This window comes from Protopterus annectens, chromosome 2.part0, assembly GCF_019279795.1.
Source record: "Protopterus annectens isolate FY-2018-M chromosome 2.part0, PAN1.0, whole genome shotgun sequence".
In the NCBI taxonomy this organism is placed as follows: domain Eukaryota; kingdom Metazoa; phylum Chordata; order Ceratodontiformes; family Protopteridae; genus Protopterus; species Protopterus annectens.
Window position 1 is genome coordinate 516,283,720 of NC_056728.1, and position 17,992 is coordinate 516,301,711.

Here is a 17,992-nt window from a genome sequence, read left to right on the forward strand (position 1 = left end):
AACAAAGACACAGACTTAAAATGGTGATATTGATGACAGTCAAAGAAATAAAAATGAAGACATAAATTTAAAACATCAGAGATGGAAAATAGTTGTTAGAAATATAATTGGACTGTAAGGAAATAGACCAGACTTTGAAACAAGTACATGGCAAAATCAGAACCTTGAAATCCAGTACTTATTTATGGCTCATTAACTGTTTAAGTGATCATAACAACAATCCAAGAGGCTCAACAGCATCACTAAAATCAAGCAGGTTCACATTATGTCCACGGTGCTCTTATAAAATCATGTACTTGTGCCCCCATTTCCCCTGTTCAAGGCATCCTCAAAAGACAATGTGGTATAAGATTTTGTGGAAGGTAAGAGTTCATTCCAGGGCCCTTCTGTTCTACAAATGGAGCCGCTTACAGGTTCCATTGCAAACTCACAATGGAACTGCTCAAATAGAGGGTTCCGGTAAAGATTCTGAGACACCTGACACAACACTATAGTGAGGAATAACAAAGTAGTATGAACAGGCAATGGAGCATGAAGCATAGACATACTAACCTACCAGCAGGCTGCATTGTTTAGTAGTATGAAAGTGGGGCAGGAGTATGAAACCTAAAGGCAGAGCCAGTATGAAGGAGAAAGATAGGTTAGCAGTAAAGGGGAATGAAATTAGGTTGGACTATCTCCTGTAGTGAGGCTCCTTGAGGCCTTGAAGTAGAACTGGAAGCAATGTGACAGACAGGTCAATTGATACCGACACTCCTCCTCCTTAGGGACACAAAAACATTAAGTCTGCTGATAAAGCATAACCCAGAGGACAGTGACTCTGAACGAACTTGTGCCTAGCTTCACTAAAATACTTAGAACAGAGCTCCTGTGACCATTTTGCAATTGTTGGGATTAAGACTGATGTTTCTACTTTTCTATACTCAAACTGTCAGGATGAAGACAGATGACCATTTTAGTTGCAGTCATTCCAGCAAACAGGGCACTTGAATCTTTATGGGCATCAGTGATTAGCCCTCTCTTAGGAGTGAGAGAACAGGAATCTGAGGTCTAAGCCACAACTTCTACCATTACATTACTACTATAGCAAATGGCCTCCCATGATTTCACTGCCCCTTGGAACACTAGACTCTCACAGTACCTCTACAATGACTCTATAAATGCTCTTCAATCTTGACACAGGCACCACCATGAGCAGAAAGTTATCAGGGAGCTGCCAATTATGGCACACTGAGGACATTATGGGAGATTAACATTGGCCAAAATGTCAGTCAGAAGCAACCCTGCACAAAGATTAATGTAGCAGTCTCGCCAGTGAAATTACCTGTAATGGTATTGCCTCAGAATTCTATCTTAAACAACTCAAGTAAATCAAAAAGGCAGACCCAAATGGAACAAAAAGCAACTGTGATATCAGAAGTAATGCTAGCAGTTTCATCCCAGAAACTGACAGCAATGCATGAAGAGGGCATGATTCTGAGGAAGGAATGCTGTTGCAGCCAAACGGCCATGGTAGCAATAGATAGCATGGCCCCAATTAGGATTTGTAGTATTTATGTCAAGGGAGACAACGATGTGATTAAGAAGAAGGCCTCACAATATTTACCCAGTCACTCAGTAGGAAACAGTGGTAGTACAAGCCTTTCCAATACATCTGACCAATAACTACACTACAGCAGCCCCAACGAAATCATCACAATGACCACAGGTTCATAGGTAATTACCAGGCTAGCTGCCCTTGTGGGCCATTTTAAGCCTAGCCAAGTTCCCTCAAAGGTGAGAATCAAACCCTGTACCTTGGGTCTGTGAGGTAAGCACCTTAATTATTATGCTAACCCCATGCCTATTATGTCAACCTCAACCCTATTATGCCACGTCCAACCCGATTATGCCAGCCACCAACCTCCATACTGACTTACGCACCAACAAACAGCTGGTCAGGTATACATTTGTAATGAAGTGCTTCAACAGCAGACCAGATAGAGAGCTCCGCTCAGTGAAGCAACAATTCTTCCATTTACTCACATGAGACTCTGGTTGTCTAGGGGGTATAGTGGAAAGGAACATCTCAGACAAAGTACAAGTCATGTAAATTTCATGACACCAGTGTACTCTCTTTCTCTAAAATTGTGAAATCCCAAACCACACAGATTCTGACAATTCAGGGAAGGCAGTGTCATAATAGTCTGTAATTCAACCAATGACAGTGCAGGGAAAACAATTACCAATCATATTTAACATAATAAAATATTCTCATGTGCATGCTGATATATTGAGAAAGTCCTTTTTTGTGCAAGCCGCAGACTAGGTTTAGCCACTGAAGTTATGTAACAAGTGACACAGAAGCAATGCTTTCTAGTGATGAGTTAGTGGATATGCATTTAACAAAGTCAGAATTATGGGTAACACAGTATATGTAACTTCTATGTGGTGCCACTCACAGCATGCTGCTATGAACACAGCCCAGAGTACGCAGAACAAGCAAAGGTGACACACGTGGTAGGAGAATTCCAACAAAAAAGTAAGGAATCATGGCTGTAACATGTCATCTGAGCCTCAGGACCCCTCAGTTTCAGTGAATTGGTGAAATCTATAAAAAAGACAGTATTGCTGAGGCAATGAATTTCAGTTTATTCTGAGAAAGCTGCACAGTTTCATGCAATAACTGGATTATTATGATCCTAATGAGCAAAGTCGTCACTGTATAATGCTGCAAAAACAGCGTCCTCTTATTTTCCAACATTTTTTAGTCAAAGCATATAGTCACTGAACACCTTTCCACAATGATGTGGTTATTAATAAGACTTCAAGTCCATGAACTCTGGTAAGTGACTCACATTTACTACAACCTTTTTAAAGACCTAGAGCTGATATATAAAATATGTGAGTATGGAGGGCAACACAACCACAGTAATCATCTTTGATTCAAGTTTTTTAAAAAAATTTAATTACTGAGGACAAATAAAGAGTTCTGCCTCTTGCACTGCCAGTATAAGGAACTTTAGTATACTCTATCAAACAGTGACATTTCAATGATAACCAATCTGTTAGAAATACTCGGTGAAGGTTGGACAGCACAGTGGTGCAGTGTTAGCATTGTCGCCTCACAGAAGGAAGTTCTTCAGCTTGATTCTTGGCTGGGGTGCCTTCTGAGCAGAGTCTGCATGTCCTCCCTGCATTCATGTGGGTTTCCTATGGGTGTTCTGGTTTCCTCCCATGTTACAAAGACATGCATCTGGAGCGTTTCTCCCCAGGCCTCTGCTGAAATTGGCTTCATTCCAAGTCAGATTTTCCTGGTAAACAAATGTTAAATAAAATAAATAAATTAAAAAGCAGCTAGTTGAAATGTGACATAATTGAGATGGGAGGTTAAGGGTACATCCAAACAAGGTGCCAAGCAACAAAGAGACAGACAGACAAAACCATGCAGAAATAAGTATTAACTACCACACAGTATGGTAGTGGCAATGGACAGAGACATTCAGGGAAAAATGCCTGTGGCTCAGTGCTCAGATAAATAAAGCAAATGGGAGGTGATTACAAAGCAGGCATACAATCCAGACTGACCAAGAAAATACAACTTTAATTTAGGAAACTGTGGAAAAGCCAGAAGCAGAAAAGTAAAAGATAGTTCCATTAAGTATACTAATAATGAAAATGATGGAGAAGTGCTTATTAAGAAAATAACTTATCATAACAATAGATGTCCTACAGATCACTGTTGCAGCATTCAGGTACTCTGAGGTAGCCTAACATCCAGACAGGGTATCAAAGCCAAAAAAAATTCTATATGGTCATATGTCTGACATAAGACCTAAGCCTCCAGACATAAGGGGACATATAAATTTAAGACTATGAGTTTCAAACTGTCTCTATGATAGAAGAACTGGAGACACCTAAGGAAAAAAACTAGCATAAAGATTAAGGTCGGCTAAGAGGAGGGAAGCACAGAGATCTTTTGGCCAAGAGAGTGCACAAGCTAAGCATTAGAAAAAAGGTGGAAGCAGGGTGAGAATATACTGCAACAGTGATCCGGAGGATATTAACTGTTATGGAAAGTTCTTACACAACTGTATGTTGTCCTTCCTTTGAACACTTTTGCAGTATTCCAATACTATTGGGTGACTCCCAAAGTTAATCAATTAGAAAGGGTGGATGGACTGGGAACAGGAGAGCAGTCAATCAATCCAGATAGCATAGATCTTGCAAATGAAATTCTAGATCTATAAAAAGCATCTATCCGGTATTTGTTGTGAAGGTATGTGCAGATGACCAAGTGGCTGCCTCTAAAATAGCCCTATAACCAATTCCCTTGTAAAAGGCTCCTGAGGAAGAAACTGTTCTCATTGAATGGGCATTAACTGGAGAGGATAAGGCTTTGCCATGATGGGAATAACAAAAGTATATGGACTTAGAAACCCAATTGGCAACTGCTTGCTTGGAGACAAAATTACCCAATGAGGTTTCCTGCAAACAAACAGCTTAACTGTCTTCTTAATGTTTTTGTCTTGTCCAAATATAATCTAAGTCACTAGTGTACATGCAAAGAGTGCATGTCTTTCACCCTTGTTTTGAGGGTTAGGAAATATAGTAAGTAAATTACTAGCCTGATTGTGAGACAACTCGTTGACCACTTTAGGCATGAAGGAAGGACTGAGTCTAAGAGATACCCTATCCTTAGGGAAAATAGTGAAGGAAAGGGGAAGAGGTCATTAAGGCTGTGCAAGCTTTTCCAAAAAAAAAAGTTAAGGACCCAGGGCAGGGGATGGCTAGCCCTCCTGGGTGGCGTCAAATGAAGGATGTTCATGGGAAACTGCTTCACCTCAATAGAAACCAGGGGTAGATCAAGAGACATACATGCAAAATGGCAGACAAGTGTGCCTTGATAGTGGAATAGGCTAGACCAGCTCTTAAGAGCTCACACAAGTATGAAAGTATAGTGTATAGTGGGAATGCCAGTTTGAATGGGATTCTCTGTTTAAATAAATAAATACATGCATACATGCATACATACATAAATAAATACATTTTGTGACACAAGACAGAAAATCTTTTCCATTTGGGCATATAAAATTTTCTAGTGTTAAGTTTCCTGGCCTCACAGACAATCTGGAGCACATCTTCAGAAAACTGGTATCTGAAAGGTATTGCATTTCTGCCATCCACAAATCTCAGGATAAGTGTTAGCAAGCTGGGATGCAGCAGAGAACCCTTTTTCTATGTGAGCAAGTCCACTCTGTGGGGTAATTTGTGATGATTATCACTGGCTAGATGATGAGCACTGCCTGGGCCAAGGGAGTCACTAGTAAGGTTTTCAGACTTGGATCTTTATCAAATACTTCAGGATTAGGGAAAGTGGAATGAAGGCATAAAAGAAGTTTCCCTGTCATGAACATGACAGGACACCCATCCTCCAGGCCCATGGACAAGGTATCCTAGAGGGAAAACAGACTGATCTGTTTGTTGTGAGTGGAGGCAAATAGATCAATCTGAGGAATACCCAATTTGTGGACTATGTCCAGAAAGACTTCTCTGGTCAGTTCGTGAAGGTCTTTGAGGGACCCGCTTAACAAATCTGCAAAACCTTGCAATGTGAAGGAATGGAAACTGATTGTAGGGACACATTTGCTTTTATAGGTTGGTCCCATGCCAGAAGAGTCAGTCTACATAGATGACAGGACGTCATCCTCCCCTGTTTGTTTAAATATTACATGACTGTTGTGCTGTCTGTGAAAATCCTGATGGGACCTGGATTTTATGAGTGAGAAAATACATGTAGAGGATGAATGAGTGGCCTCATTTCTTTCATATTGATGTGTTCATAGGATTATAGGAGGTTACTAGGCTATTGGCTCTACAGACATTTAAGCCTAGTCATTTATGCCTCTGTTTTCCCAGTTATCAGTGGCGAGAATCACTTTAGTATTTGCCTATGTCTTAGGACATTACAATTTGCCCCTGTCCATAAAGGACACAGGCAACAATCCTGGGATGAATTTGTGATTTCCCAGCCATTGGTCCAATTTCATTTGAATTTGCATAGGGAAATGCTCTGTTTCACATGACTGGAGAGTCTGTTCCAGAGAAGGTGTAATCTCTGAGACACATACCTGTCCCTCCAATATGTTTTATTTATCTCACGGACAAGATTTAGATCTTTACGTCTAAGTAATTCTAGTGCCATTTGTTTTGCAAATGTGTAGCAGGCCCATCAGAGCTGGATCACAGAATGCCTTGTAGGTTAGGCATAGATCACCCCCTACCCCCCACCCCGGTAGTCTGTAGGAGATCAAGTACAGGAACAGGGCTTTGAGGTGGTTCGCATAGGACATATTATTTATACCCTGTATTCTTTCAGCGAGGAACATCTGTGGCCACTCCAGCTGTTGCAAATGTATGGTCAGGTACATGCTGAAGGGTGCATTGTACTCAATTGTTGGTCTAATGAGAAATGTTCCTTCCTTTGTTTTGGAGTCCATTTACCCTGAACTGCTGTAAAGCCTGTGCATGTACCCTAAGCTAGAGCTGATGCATCTGTGTACAGTTTCTGAGTGGGAACAGTTGGTTTGAATTGGAGTCCTGGATTCAGCTGCACCTGAGACATTCAGCAAAGCAACTTTTTTTTTTTTTTTTTTTTTAAGAAAAGGAAGTAGTGGACTCAAAGTATCCAATGTGTTGCAATGTTGAGACCAGTGAGACTTTAAGTACCATGGGATCTTTCTCATGTAAAGTTTGGCAAATGCAGTAATGGGAATGAAAGCTGCTAAGAATCTCAGAGCTCTTAGAATTTCCTTTGCGAAGCAACATCAAAGAGGAAGGAAGGACTGAAAATACATGGAGAGAGTCAATGTAGACTTTTTTTTAGATTGATTATGAAGCCCAGAATCTTCAGATGGGAGATAGTGTAGTTGAGATGCCTTAACAGGTCTTCCTGAGAGGTTGCCTATATAAGAAGATTGTCTAGGTAAGGGAATATTTGTATTGCCTGAGTTCTGCAAAAGGTGATAGCTGGAGTTAGGCACTTTATCATACCTCTGGGGTCTGTGGATAACCCAAAGGGTAAAGCAGAGAATTGAAAGTGTGATGAACAAGCTGGGAACCTGAGGAACTTCCTATAAAAAGGGTGAATGGGAATGAGAAGGGAACTATCCTTCAGATCCAAGGATACCAAGAAAGTTTGGGGTAAGGTGAAGGGTAAAAGAGTTTGAAAGGAAAGCATTTTGAAAGAAGGTACCTTCAGAAAAGTACTGAGGTGAGAAAAGTCAAGAGCAGATCTCCAGTCTCCTTCAGTTCTAGGTACCAGGAAAAGTCTGGAATAAAAATATTTTCCTAGATGTTGTGGCAGTACTGATTCTATGGTAACTTAGCCTGCAAAACACTGCAGAATAGGAGGGAGAAGATCTACCTGGTTGAAAGGAGAAGATAGAATGCCTCTGAAGGCTGGAGTTTGCTTTCAAGTCATTTTGTAACCTTGCTGAATGATAGAAAGGACCCACTTGTCTAAAGTTTTAAGCAGCCAAGCTGGAAGGGATGAGACTTGTCCTTTTGAAGGGCCTGGGGTATGGCAGGAATGGACTGAAAAGGGGAATGAGGTGGCAGAAAGTAGGATGATTTGAATGGAAGGTGAAGTTTTCCTGACTTGGAATCTCTTGTAGGTTTGTCTTGAAATCTTTTTCTAGATATCCTCCTATCTTTCTGTGTAGACGCATGGTCTCAATGACAAAAAGAAGTGGGCTTAGCCAGGTAGTTCCTTTGATACCTGGGAATTAGATAGAAAGATCTGTTTGAAATCTTGCATTATTTTTCATTTTTCTTATAAAGATCTGAACAGGCCTGCAGCAGCAGGACCCAACAGTAAATCCCTCTTAAGAGGGGAGCTTAAAGCATAGATTTGATATTTTCAGGTAGGGAATGGAAAATAACTCATGCAACTCTTCTAATAACAGATCCAGTAGCAGTTGCCCTGGAAGAAGCTTCAGCTTCCACTGCATCACAACTGCAGCTAATTGTATGTCTGGCCATATGACTAGTCTAACCCACCATAAAAATAGACTGCTGCTTAGTTCCAGAAACCTCAAGGTGAGTCCAAAGCTTGCTCAACTCACCAAGAATAGACAACAGATGTTTTGTCATTTGACTGTGACAATTCAATGCTCTTTATGCCAGAGTGTCAGATGTGCAAATGTTTTTATATCTGTCCATGACCCTACTGTCTCAATCTGAAGGTAAAACATTAGCAACATGTAAAAGTTAGAAGGCTTATCATTGGAGATAGAAAACACAGAAGGATCAACAAACGGATTTTTATACAGGAATTTTAGATCCTCTGGCACTTTTTCATAACATAGCCCTCTCACTGCCAGATGCTGGGAGTTAGGTGAGACAGAAGTGGATGCAAATGCATCAAGAAAGTCCTCCAAAACTGAGGGGACAGGAGCTGGCGTGGGAGCCCTCCCACCTCCAATAAATTGTAATACCACTTCTGCACACCAGAAAATTTTCTAAATTTTCATTCAAAATGCTGCATCATTTTTGTGATGGTTTCCTCAACAGGACTATCAGGGGATAATTTGTCTTCATCATCTCAAGCCATTTGGCTTAGAGAATGAATTTGAGAAAAATAAGCTACAGAGTACTGATCTGAATCATATTCTTCCTCCTCCTGCTCCACAGAAGAGGATTCATGTGGTCTCTTATGGGGTGGGTGGGAAGAAAGGAAATGGAAAGAAGTGAAGGAGGGTTGAGGGAAAATATCCTTGTAAAGGCCCTGGGAAAATTATGTCTACCCCTTTTCTTTTGACAACTGAAAAGGAGGAAATTCTTTATCTTTTGTTTTTTCATCTTCTTAGGGGTGACATCTACTTTTACATAGTGCAGCAGCTCTGACCCCAGACATACCTCAATCAAGGATACAGGCACCCTTCCCTACCCAGCATTTGAGGTATGCCCTCTTCAGTACCAGAAATCAAGAGCCCAGGTTCCATTTTCTCAACCATATAGGTATGATTTGTCATGTTGGACATGTGAGAATCAGATGCCATGCCACCCTCCAGCAGGGTTGCAGTACCAGGAGCCTGAGAAGTGATCAGGCATACTGTGGGTTCCTGCAGTACCTCAACAGGTAGCTCCAAGTATGACTGCGCAGGAGATGGTTCAGGCCTAGATCTTCTGAATTTCTTTTTTTGGAGTCAGCTAGACATCAGACACTGAGGGATCTATCATTTTGGATTGGATGAGGTTCTTCAAGCACTGGCTCTCCAAATAAATCTTTAACAAGGAAAGATGTCTACACAGTGTTCTTGAAACAAACAACTGACAAATGTGACAATTCTTATAGGCATGCTCATCCCCAACAAAAAACAAGCACTGGGAGTGGAGGTCCTTATAAGGAATCTGCCTAGCACAATCACAATTCCCTTTCATAGCCGGCATCTAACAAATCTACACACCAAAATTCAAGAAAAAAGGAAGGTTACCCAACAGGGAACTTATCAGAATAAGTGAAGGCAGAGATAATACACCGACCACAAAAATAAACAGACTGACGGGTGTGAGACCTGCATTCGGACTGGTGGTGAGACAGTTTGATGATCTCAAGCTCGTATGTTCACTTACGTAAGCTTACATCCATGGAATTAAGTCATACATCAGACATATGACTGTATGGAAGTTTTTCTTTGGCTTAGATACCCAGACAGACATCAGTTTACCTTGGGAAGATAATCAACATTATTGGAATACTATAACAGTGATCTAAAGAAGGGGGTCTACTTCTACATTTTGAACTTTCAAAACGTCAACTTTCTTATGGTCGAGACCATAAGATCGAAGTTTTAAAACTTCAAAATTGAAATAAAAAAAATAAAACCAAAAAAAAAATCTTTTGTTTTACACTTCTGCAGGGGGGAGGGGCAAGCCCATCTGCACCCACCACAACCCCTGCTATTAAATATATCAACTCCAAGATTGTGTTACAGCAAGGAAAATGGTAAATATACTGTTCCACACTGTATGGTGATCTCCATTTAAATGGTCTGACGTTTCAAAACTTTGATCTTATGCGCTCAACCATAAGAAAGTCGACGTTTTGAAAGTTTGAAATTCAGAACTAGATCTACATCACAGTTTCTTTCAGTCCACTAACAATGAAAATGAAGGAAGCTTTTTTAAAGGAAAAAAACACTGATTACCAAAAAGAAGCAAGTCAGAGAGTGTAAAGGCAGGCATTAAATCTGAAGATACTAAGGGAGGCAGGGGTGATAAAATGCTTTCAGGGAACTCAATAGAAAACAGGAAGAATTTATTCATTTTTTTCTGTATGGACAGCTAATGGGACTCTATATGGAACGATACTTGTTATTCTGAAGACAGCATCTATGACAGCTGTTTAGGAAACAGCAACATGACGTAAGACAGAAAATATGTGGGGGGGATACTGCAGCTACTGTACATGTATACTGTAGAGAAAAAGATGGAAAACATGAGAAAAACTTCTTAAGTAAGTTATTCATTTATATCAAAATTGGCAGCTACTTTCACAAAACAGGAGACTAAAATGTGAAAAAACAGCTCAGAGCTAACCTTAGAAAGTGTTTTCTCCCACAGAACAGTGCAGATATAGCAATAAAATTGAAGAAGCTCAGTTAATTTAACTAATGTGTGAATATTAAATTTCAGAAATTATACAATTTTACTGTAATGAAGGCAATGATATGTCTCATATGTATAGTATTACATTCAAAAAACTCTTGCACGCCACTGCTTTTTGTGCTCCACAAATTCATTTAGAAGTACAGGATGTGTGTTAGCAGGCTGTTTAATGTATTTTTCACTTCACACTCTAGCTCTTGAGCAAGACTGTGTTTCTTATTTCATAACTAAAGTCTCTCCCAAATGCAGCTAAAGACAATGGCTAGCTGTCAGCATGTAAAAGGAATCAGTCATAAGATGAGGCCTGTGTGTGTGCGTGTGTGTGTGTGTGTGTGTGTGTGTGTGTGTGTGTGTGTGTGTGTGTGTGTGTGTGTGTGTGTGTGTATATGTGTGTGTGTATATGTGTATGTGTGTGTGTGTGTGTGTGTGTGTGTGTGTGTGTGTGTGTGTGTGTGTGTGTGTGTGTGTGTGTGTGTGTGTGTGTGTGTGTGTGTGTGTGTGTGTGTGTGTGTGTGTGTGTGTGTGTGTGTGTGTGTGTGTGTGTGTGTGTGTGTGTCTGTGTGTGTGTGTATCTGTGTATGTGTCTTTGTATCTGTGTATGTGTCTTTGTATCTGTGTATTTATGTCTCAGAATATGTTCTGGAAAGCACTTAGTACAAAACAGTTTACAGTCAAAGGCACTCATAAAGGTTAATGCAGGTCAAGCAAAAGCTGTACCTTTGCCAGGACATATTGTTATTCCACATTTGTGTCTGGGGCCAGGAACAGCAGATGTGTAGCTGGTTCAACTAGCACCCTGTGCTGGTCACTTGATGTTGTATCCCACCCTCCTCAAAGAAAGAAAAAAGAAAAAAAGGGACTTCTGCATATGAAATGTAGTAAAACTCAAACCACGATCCAGTTCCTCCACACACATCCCCTCACTAACAATTATTCAACTCCTGCTGTAGGAGCTGTTCAGGTCCCATTTCTGCACCCTGTGAAGTAGCATGCAGTAGCTACAGTTTAGAATCTTTAGGGAGCGATAAAGACATCAGGTTTAAGTTTTGAAAAAAAATATATATATTTTTTTTAGTTTTAAACTGTTTAAAATTGCTTGCTGTAATGCAGCAAAAAGTTTGCTACAGTTTATGCTCTTCATGGAGTGCTACAGTGCTCAGGTTTTACTTAAAAGAAAGGTTTTCTTACTTACTTTTAAACTTTAGCAAATGCCTTGTTACAATGTAGTAAGCAGTTGCTACAGTTTATACTTTGCATGGAGATCTGGAGTGCCCAGGTTTTAGTTAACAAAAAAATAAAGGCTTAAACTGTAACAAACTGTAACAAGCTACTACTTTTTAGTCCACATATGGAACACCTCTATAGTGCTTAGGTTTGTCTGCAAATGTGACACAGGCTTTTAAATGCCAGCATGCATTAAACAGAGATTGGGATCAACTGGCTGCATCCCCTAACACTTTAAAAGTTGCCCCCTTCGCTCCACCCTAGTTATGTTTCTGAGGGAGGGCTTCACAGTCCTTCACGTCATCATATTATATTACATGCACCACAATCTCCAGTCACCAATGAGGACTGGATAGTTGTGCGACTACCTGTCCTGTAACTGTCATTTCAAATAAATATGTTTAAACTGACCTTCACATAATAGTGAAAAAAAATTATTGCTTTGGGTGTCAAAGCCACCAGAATACCAGGAAGACTTTCATACCTCCCCTTGTATCCCCTCAGTATTATACATAACTTTAAAGGTACTGTATCAAAAAGGAATGATGTTTCCACCTCTGCAGTGAGCATTATCACTAATCCTTTGTCAAACTGTCAAACCAGCATCATTTATCATTCATGGTTACAAATATGAAAGCATTAAAAGACATATGCCACATTCACAATGGGAACTTACAATAGATTTACTCCATCCTATTAAATCAAGGCCTCAAGAAACTCACCAAATGGCACCACTTCCTCTCAGAATTACCATTAGTGACAATATTGCCATTATGTAAAAGGAAGATGAAATACAGACTTCCTGTTTTGTAGAAGGCAAGACTCTTATACCCCCATGTGGGTAGCTGAACCCCTACATGCCATACAGTTATGTTTTAACTCTAAGGCTATGTATATTTCCATTTTTAAGACTTAGTTCAAACATGAAGACAAAGAATAATGGTGAGCTATTTCATCAGCAAATTCTATTTTATACGCTTCATGTTGTGAAGCTGAAGTTTGACAGAACAATGTAAACTTCTTAAATACTCTGACCTAACCATATTAATCTTCCCACATGATGTACTTTAATGACATAAAACAAATGCCAGCAATGCTGACATTACTATGTTATGGTGATCACCCTTATTACTGTATTATACTTCATCTGGAAATGCTTCAGAATTCTCTCCAAAAACTTAATGTGTGCACTTTTTGCCACCAAACGGACTTTTTTAATAAATAGTTTACTTTTAGTATCATCAGTTTGTGGTGCGAATGCAATAAACTTTGCAGTTGTGCTCTGTTTTTAATTTCCTTTCATTGAATTCTCAAACTGCAATACACGCTCAGTTTTTCTGCTTTGCAGTCACAAACAGATGATGAGTGTGTTCCTACTTTCACAAGAATGCTGACTTATTTGCCATTACAGACTACGTATAATAAATGGTCTGGCACCTGCAATGCAACTTATGAAAATCTTGGCCTCAGGAATACAGTTAATAAGATAATACAAAACCAACAGAGCAGCAAAACAAATGTGTCAGCCAGCAATGCAAAACCAATGTAAGGTCTCTAACTTGTCATACAGACAGAGAATAATGTCACACAATGTGAACACTTTCACATTCAGACTTGCCACAAGGCAGCTGCTTGTGTGCATGCCTCTAGGCACTGATGTGCAATAAGAAAAACTCACCTAATCTATTCAAGTTGACAAGCTGAAGGCTTACCTGTGAGCCTGTGGAATATCGTCCAGGTGTCCGAGAACCAGATGTTTTTACAGAACCCATGGAGTTGTCTACACTCTTGCCACTACAGCAATGTGTACGCAGACATTTGCCATATTCTTTGCGTACCTAAGTAATTAAACAGTAAAGTCAATTAGCAAACATCACTGTCACCTTAATAGGGAATTGTAAGTGATTAACAATTTATTTGACAGGAATGTGCAGTGGTATAAATTTTCTAGAAATGTGCTGCTGCGAGACGTATTAGAGGACAGACAGAAGTAGGGTTTAACTTGTGTAACATGAATGACTGTTCACTGAGATTAACTTCATAAAAGTTACCATAGAAATAAACTTGGCTGTGGACAATAAGATTTTATAATTTTCGTATGCCATGAGTTTGTCATTAGGAATAAAATTAAAGCACATCTACCTCTGGAAACACATCTGTTCTCAGGGATAACAGGAAAACAAATCATAGCAAATGCAGTTGATTTGCTCAGTTCCAAGCAAACGAGAAAAGAGCATCTTAATGACAGTGAGGAAAAAAAAAACGAATGCCTGAAGCACTCTTCAACCCTCAGATTATTTAAGAATTTATGAGGTGCTACTTCTTTAATGGAATAAACATGACAGCTTGCTCTACGCCAAGATATGCAAATGTATACAAACTGGACTAATTCGTTGCATTTGTTTTTATAAAGTATGGCATAAGGAGTTTAAAGAAAAATAAACACGTACAATACACACAGATTGTAGAAGAAAAAAGATGACGTAGAGACATTTGAATGTTAAAATGTAAACATGAAGAAAAATAATACATAACAAAGCCTCTCAGTCATTCATTGATCCCGGTCCCAACCTAAAACTGTTATGTAGCTATAATGCCCCAGTAAATGAAAAGCTGCAGACATTGCATATTAGTCACAATCTTCACAAATGTACTCTGTTCTTTAGTTTCAAAGTATGGATCACTTCATCTCTTACACTAAAATTCTTAATATGTGATTACATCATTAGCAATATTAATGAAAATGCATGATATTCTGTTGTCCTATGCAGCTAAAATGCATCTGCAATGCAATCATTTATGCTGTCACATGCAGCTGTCCAGCTAACTCCCAGGACAGTGACAAAACAGGCTCATAAATACGTTTTTAATGATCTGAGAGCTGTTGGTTGGCAGGATAAATCTTCATTCATTACTTTTCTTCTATTCGAGGGTCAATGACCACTGTATGACTAACATCTGATAAAAGACTAGATTTACAGTCGTTAGTGTTATTTGTACTATGTTGCAAAGTAAAGAAACTACAGTGTAAATGGCATACATCTGCTGAAACTTGCTTTACTCTGAAGTGAGGCTACTGTCAGTCAGTGTTACAAGTGAAGCCCTGTAAGCAAAATGTAGTGGCAGCAGAATTATATTTATCCTCCATGCTAAATGATGCTGATGCTTTGGCGCATATAAAAGTGTTTGGGAGGAGAGTAAGCAGGAATGTGCTTTGACTTCTTATAGACTGCCAAAAAAATCTCATTAAATGTCATTTATTTTTAGTAAGAAGGAAATGGAAAGGACTGGGAGATGTGGTTTCCAAACAAAGTGATGCAAACTTCAACTTGACCTGCACCCAAAGAAACTCATTCAAAAGTCCTTCTGACCTGAGCCCATATGAACAAGAAGACAATAAACACTAACATATAAACCACCTACAAGGTGCATGTATAGCCATGGATTCACTTTATACTCTCAAACTACTGAAATATTGAATTTCAGTATTTCGAGACTAAAGCCAAAAAAAACAAAAAAACGAAAACCAAAACCACGACCGTTACAGCACACATACAAACACAAGTACACCTACCTCTGCACAACAAAACAAAAACACATACACACAAAGCCTTACTATAAGCAGGGGGGAAATCCCTCAAGCACCTCCTATGTGGGGGACTGTGCCCCCTACACCCCCTCTACTTATATATACACTAACTCCAAGGTTGCACTAAACACCAACACACACAAAACCCACCAACATACATTCCACACCTCACTCAAACACACATCACACAGATACAAACACCACCACTCTCAACACTGACACACTCACACTCTCACCTACATACCCTAACCCACACCTAACACTCCCCGACACACTCGCAAACACACAAACCCTCCCCAAAACCCTTAAAAATACCACACTTATCTAACACCCTGTCAGTATCGCAGGTTCAAAATTTCCAGATTCGATATTCTGCAGTTTCGTGCATCTGCAGATTCAACACTTTGGTCTCGAGATACTGAAATTTGACATTTCAGTATTTCGAGATTCCAAAGTGTTTCCGCTGCTATACGTGCACCTTGTAACTAGTAATGTTATGCTGCTATGGAAACACTTTGGAATCTCAAAATAGTGAAATGTCGAATTTCAGTACCTCGAGACCAAAGTGTTGAATCTGCAGATGCGCGAGACTGCAGAATATCGAATCTGGAAATGTCGAACCCGTAGTATGCGTTAGGTAAGTGTGGTGTTTTTAAGGGTTTTGGGGAGGGTTTGTGTGTTTGTGAGTGTGTTGGGGAGTGTTAGGTGTAGGTTAGGGTATGTAGGTGAGAGTGTGAATGTGTCACTGCTGAGAGTGGTGATGTTTGGATCTGTGTGATGTGTGTTTGTGTGAGGAGGATGTGGAATGTATGTTGGTGGATTTTGTGTGTGTTGGTGTTTAGTGTGACCTCGAAGTTAGTATATATAAGTAGGGAGTTGTGGGTGCAGGGTGGCTTGCCCCCCTGTGTACAGTAAGGGTGTGTGTGTGTTTGTGTTGTTGTGCAGAGGTAGGTGTACTTGTGCTTGTATTTGTGCTGTAACAGTCGTGTTTTTGGGTTTCCAGGTTTTGTTTTTTGTTTTTTTGGTTTTTCGGCTTTATAGTCTTGAAATACTGAAATTCGATATTTTAGTATTTCGAGATTATAAACAGAATCCATAGCAGCATAACATTACTAGTTAAAAGGCACGTGTACAGCAGCACAACATCTGCCGATACTAGTTACATACAGTATTAGTGATGTGATTCCAGGAATGTCTGAAGTTTGACAAGCAACTCTGAGGAGCTTTAGCACTGGAGAGGTATGGTTGTGTTAGAATAAAGAGATGAAGTACTGCTGTTATGCTGCATCTATATCACATAAAGAGATACAATGGAGCTCTGTGGGAGGAGAGGAATCCAGTCTTGTCAATCACATGGGGGAGGGAAGGAAGTCAAACTTTGTCAACCATGTACTTATCTACGCAGTGCTTGAATGACATATCCTCAGTGACATTTCTCAATTGTGCAGAGTGACAGCTTATCACATCTACTGCTATGACACTGTCCATGGCAACTTACATCAGGATCAAGCCTGCACTGAAGAAAAGCCTTGGGGAATCTGGCATCAGCTTTCCTGTAATGGTACAGCAAAACATACAGGTTATAGCAGTGACTGGTGGTGGGCAGTTGGCAGAGATGGGTGACAACCATTAGTAAACAATGTGTGACAGCATTCAAGACAAAACATTTGTAACCAAAGATGACATTCCTGGAGATGGGATCTCATCTTGACTTGAATCACCAAATAGTGACAAGACACATAACCAGGGATTTCCATTTTGTACTTGCAGCCTCATATTACTACCTCTCAGCCTTCTCTGTTTAAAAACTCCATACACCTTTCCAAATGCGGACCCAAAACAGTTATGAGATGCATACCTCACTTTTGTGGATGTTGCCCAGCAATAAAGAAGGAGTTATTTTATGTGGATAATCATTTTTCTAAAGAAGATGTGTACAGATCTGTATTGCTGACATTATCTTTAACAGTTAAAGATATCTTAATGCATCTGTAACTCTAAATATTTATGTATGATTCATTCATTTTCCAGTACCAGCTTTGTCGAATTCATGGTTGTGTAAAAGCCAAAATCAACTCAAAAATAACTAGCACTGTGCAAAGAACCTGCCCTAGAAGGAATGCCATTCTATCTCAGGACACAAAAAACTGTACAAGGCTATATATGGAAAATCCATGTTTTTTTTTTAAATGTGGGGGGATATCAAAGCACCTGGCCCAAACATACACAGACACAGGAGGACATGAAGACTTGTCATAGATAGAAGGTAACCTAACTGAGAACTGAATCAAGGTCTGTAAGACAGCGGTGCTTACTGCTGCATTATCGTGAAGCCCTATTTCTGAGCCATAGTCTTCTTATCCTACTCGTCACTGTTTCATAGGGACAAACAACAGTTCCCTTTACTACCTCATTGTACCGCAGTACCTCAGTCATGTCTTTTCCGTTTGTCTGGTCTGCCTTCTCTCTAAAATTCCTGAAGGACATGCTATAATCTCTGGTTCAAATTCTCCATCGTTTGTATTCATT

At 39.8% G+C, this 17,992-nt stretch overlaps 1 protein-coding gene across 15 annotated transcripts in view; it reads right to left on the reverse strand.

Moving 5' to 3' along the window:
* ADGRL3 (adhesion G protein-coupled receptor L3) overlaps positions 1-17,992 on the reverse strand; it is a 3,684,852-nt gene that overhangs the window by 108,547 nt on the left and 3,558,313 nt on the right. For all 15 annotated transcript variants that reach the window (XM_044060915.1, XM_044060918.1, XM_044060917.1 and 12 more), the window contains one exon: positions 13,587-13,712. In XM_044060915.1, the coding sequence (XP_043916850.1) occupies positions 13,587-13,712 (126 nt within the window). The remainder of the gene's footprint in view (positions 1-13,586; positions 13,713-17,992) is intronic.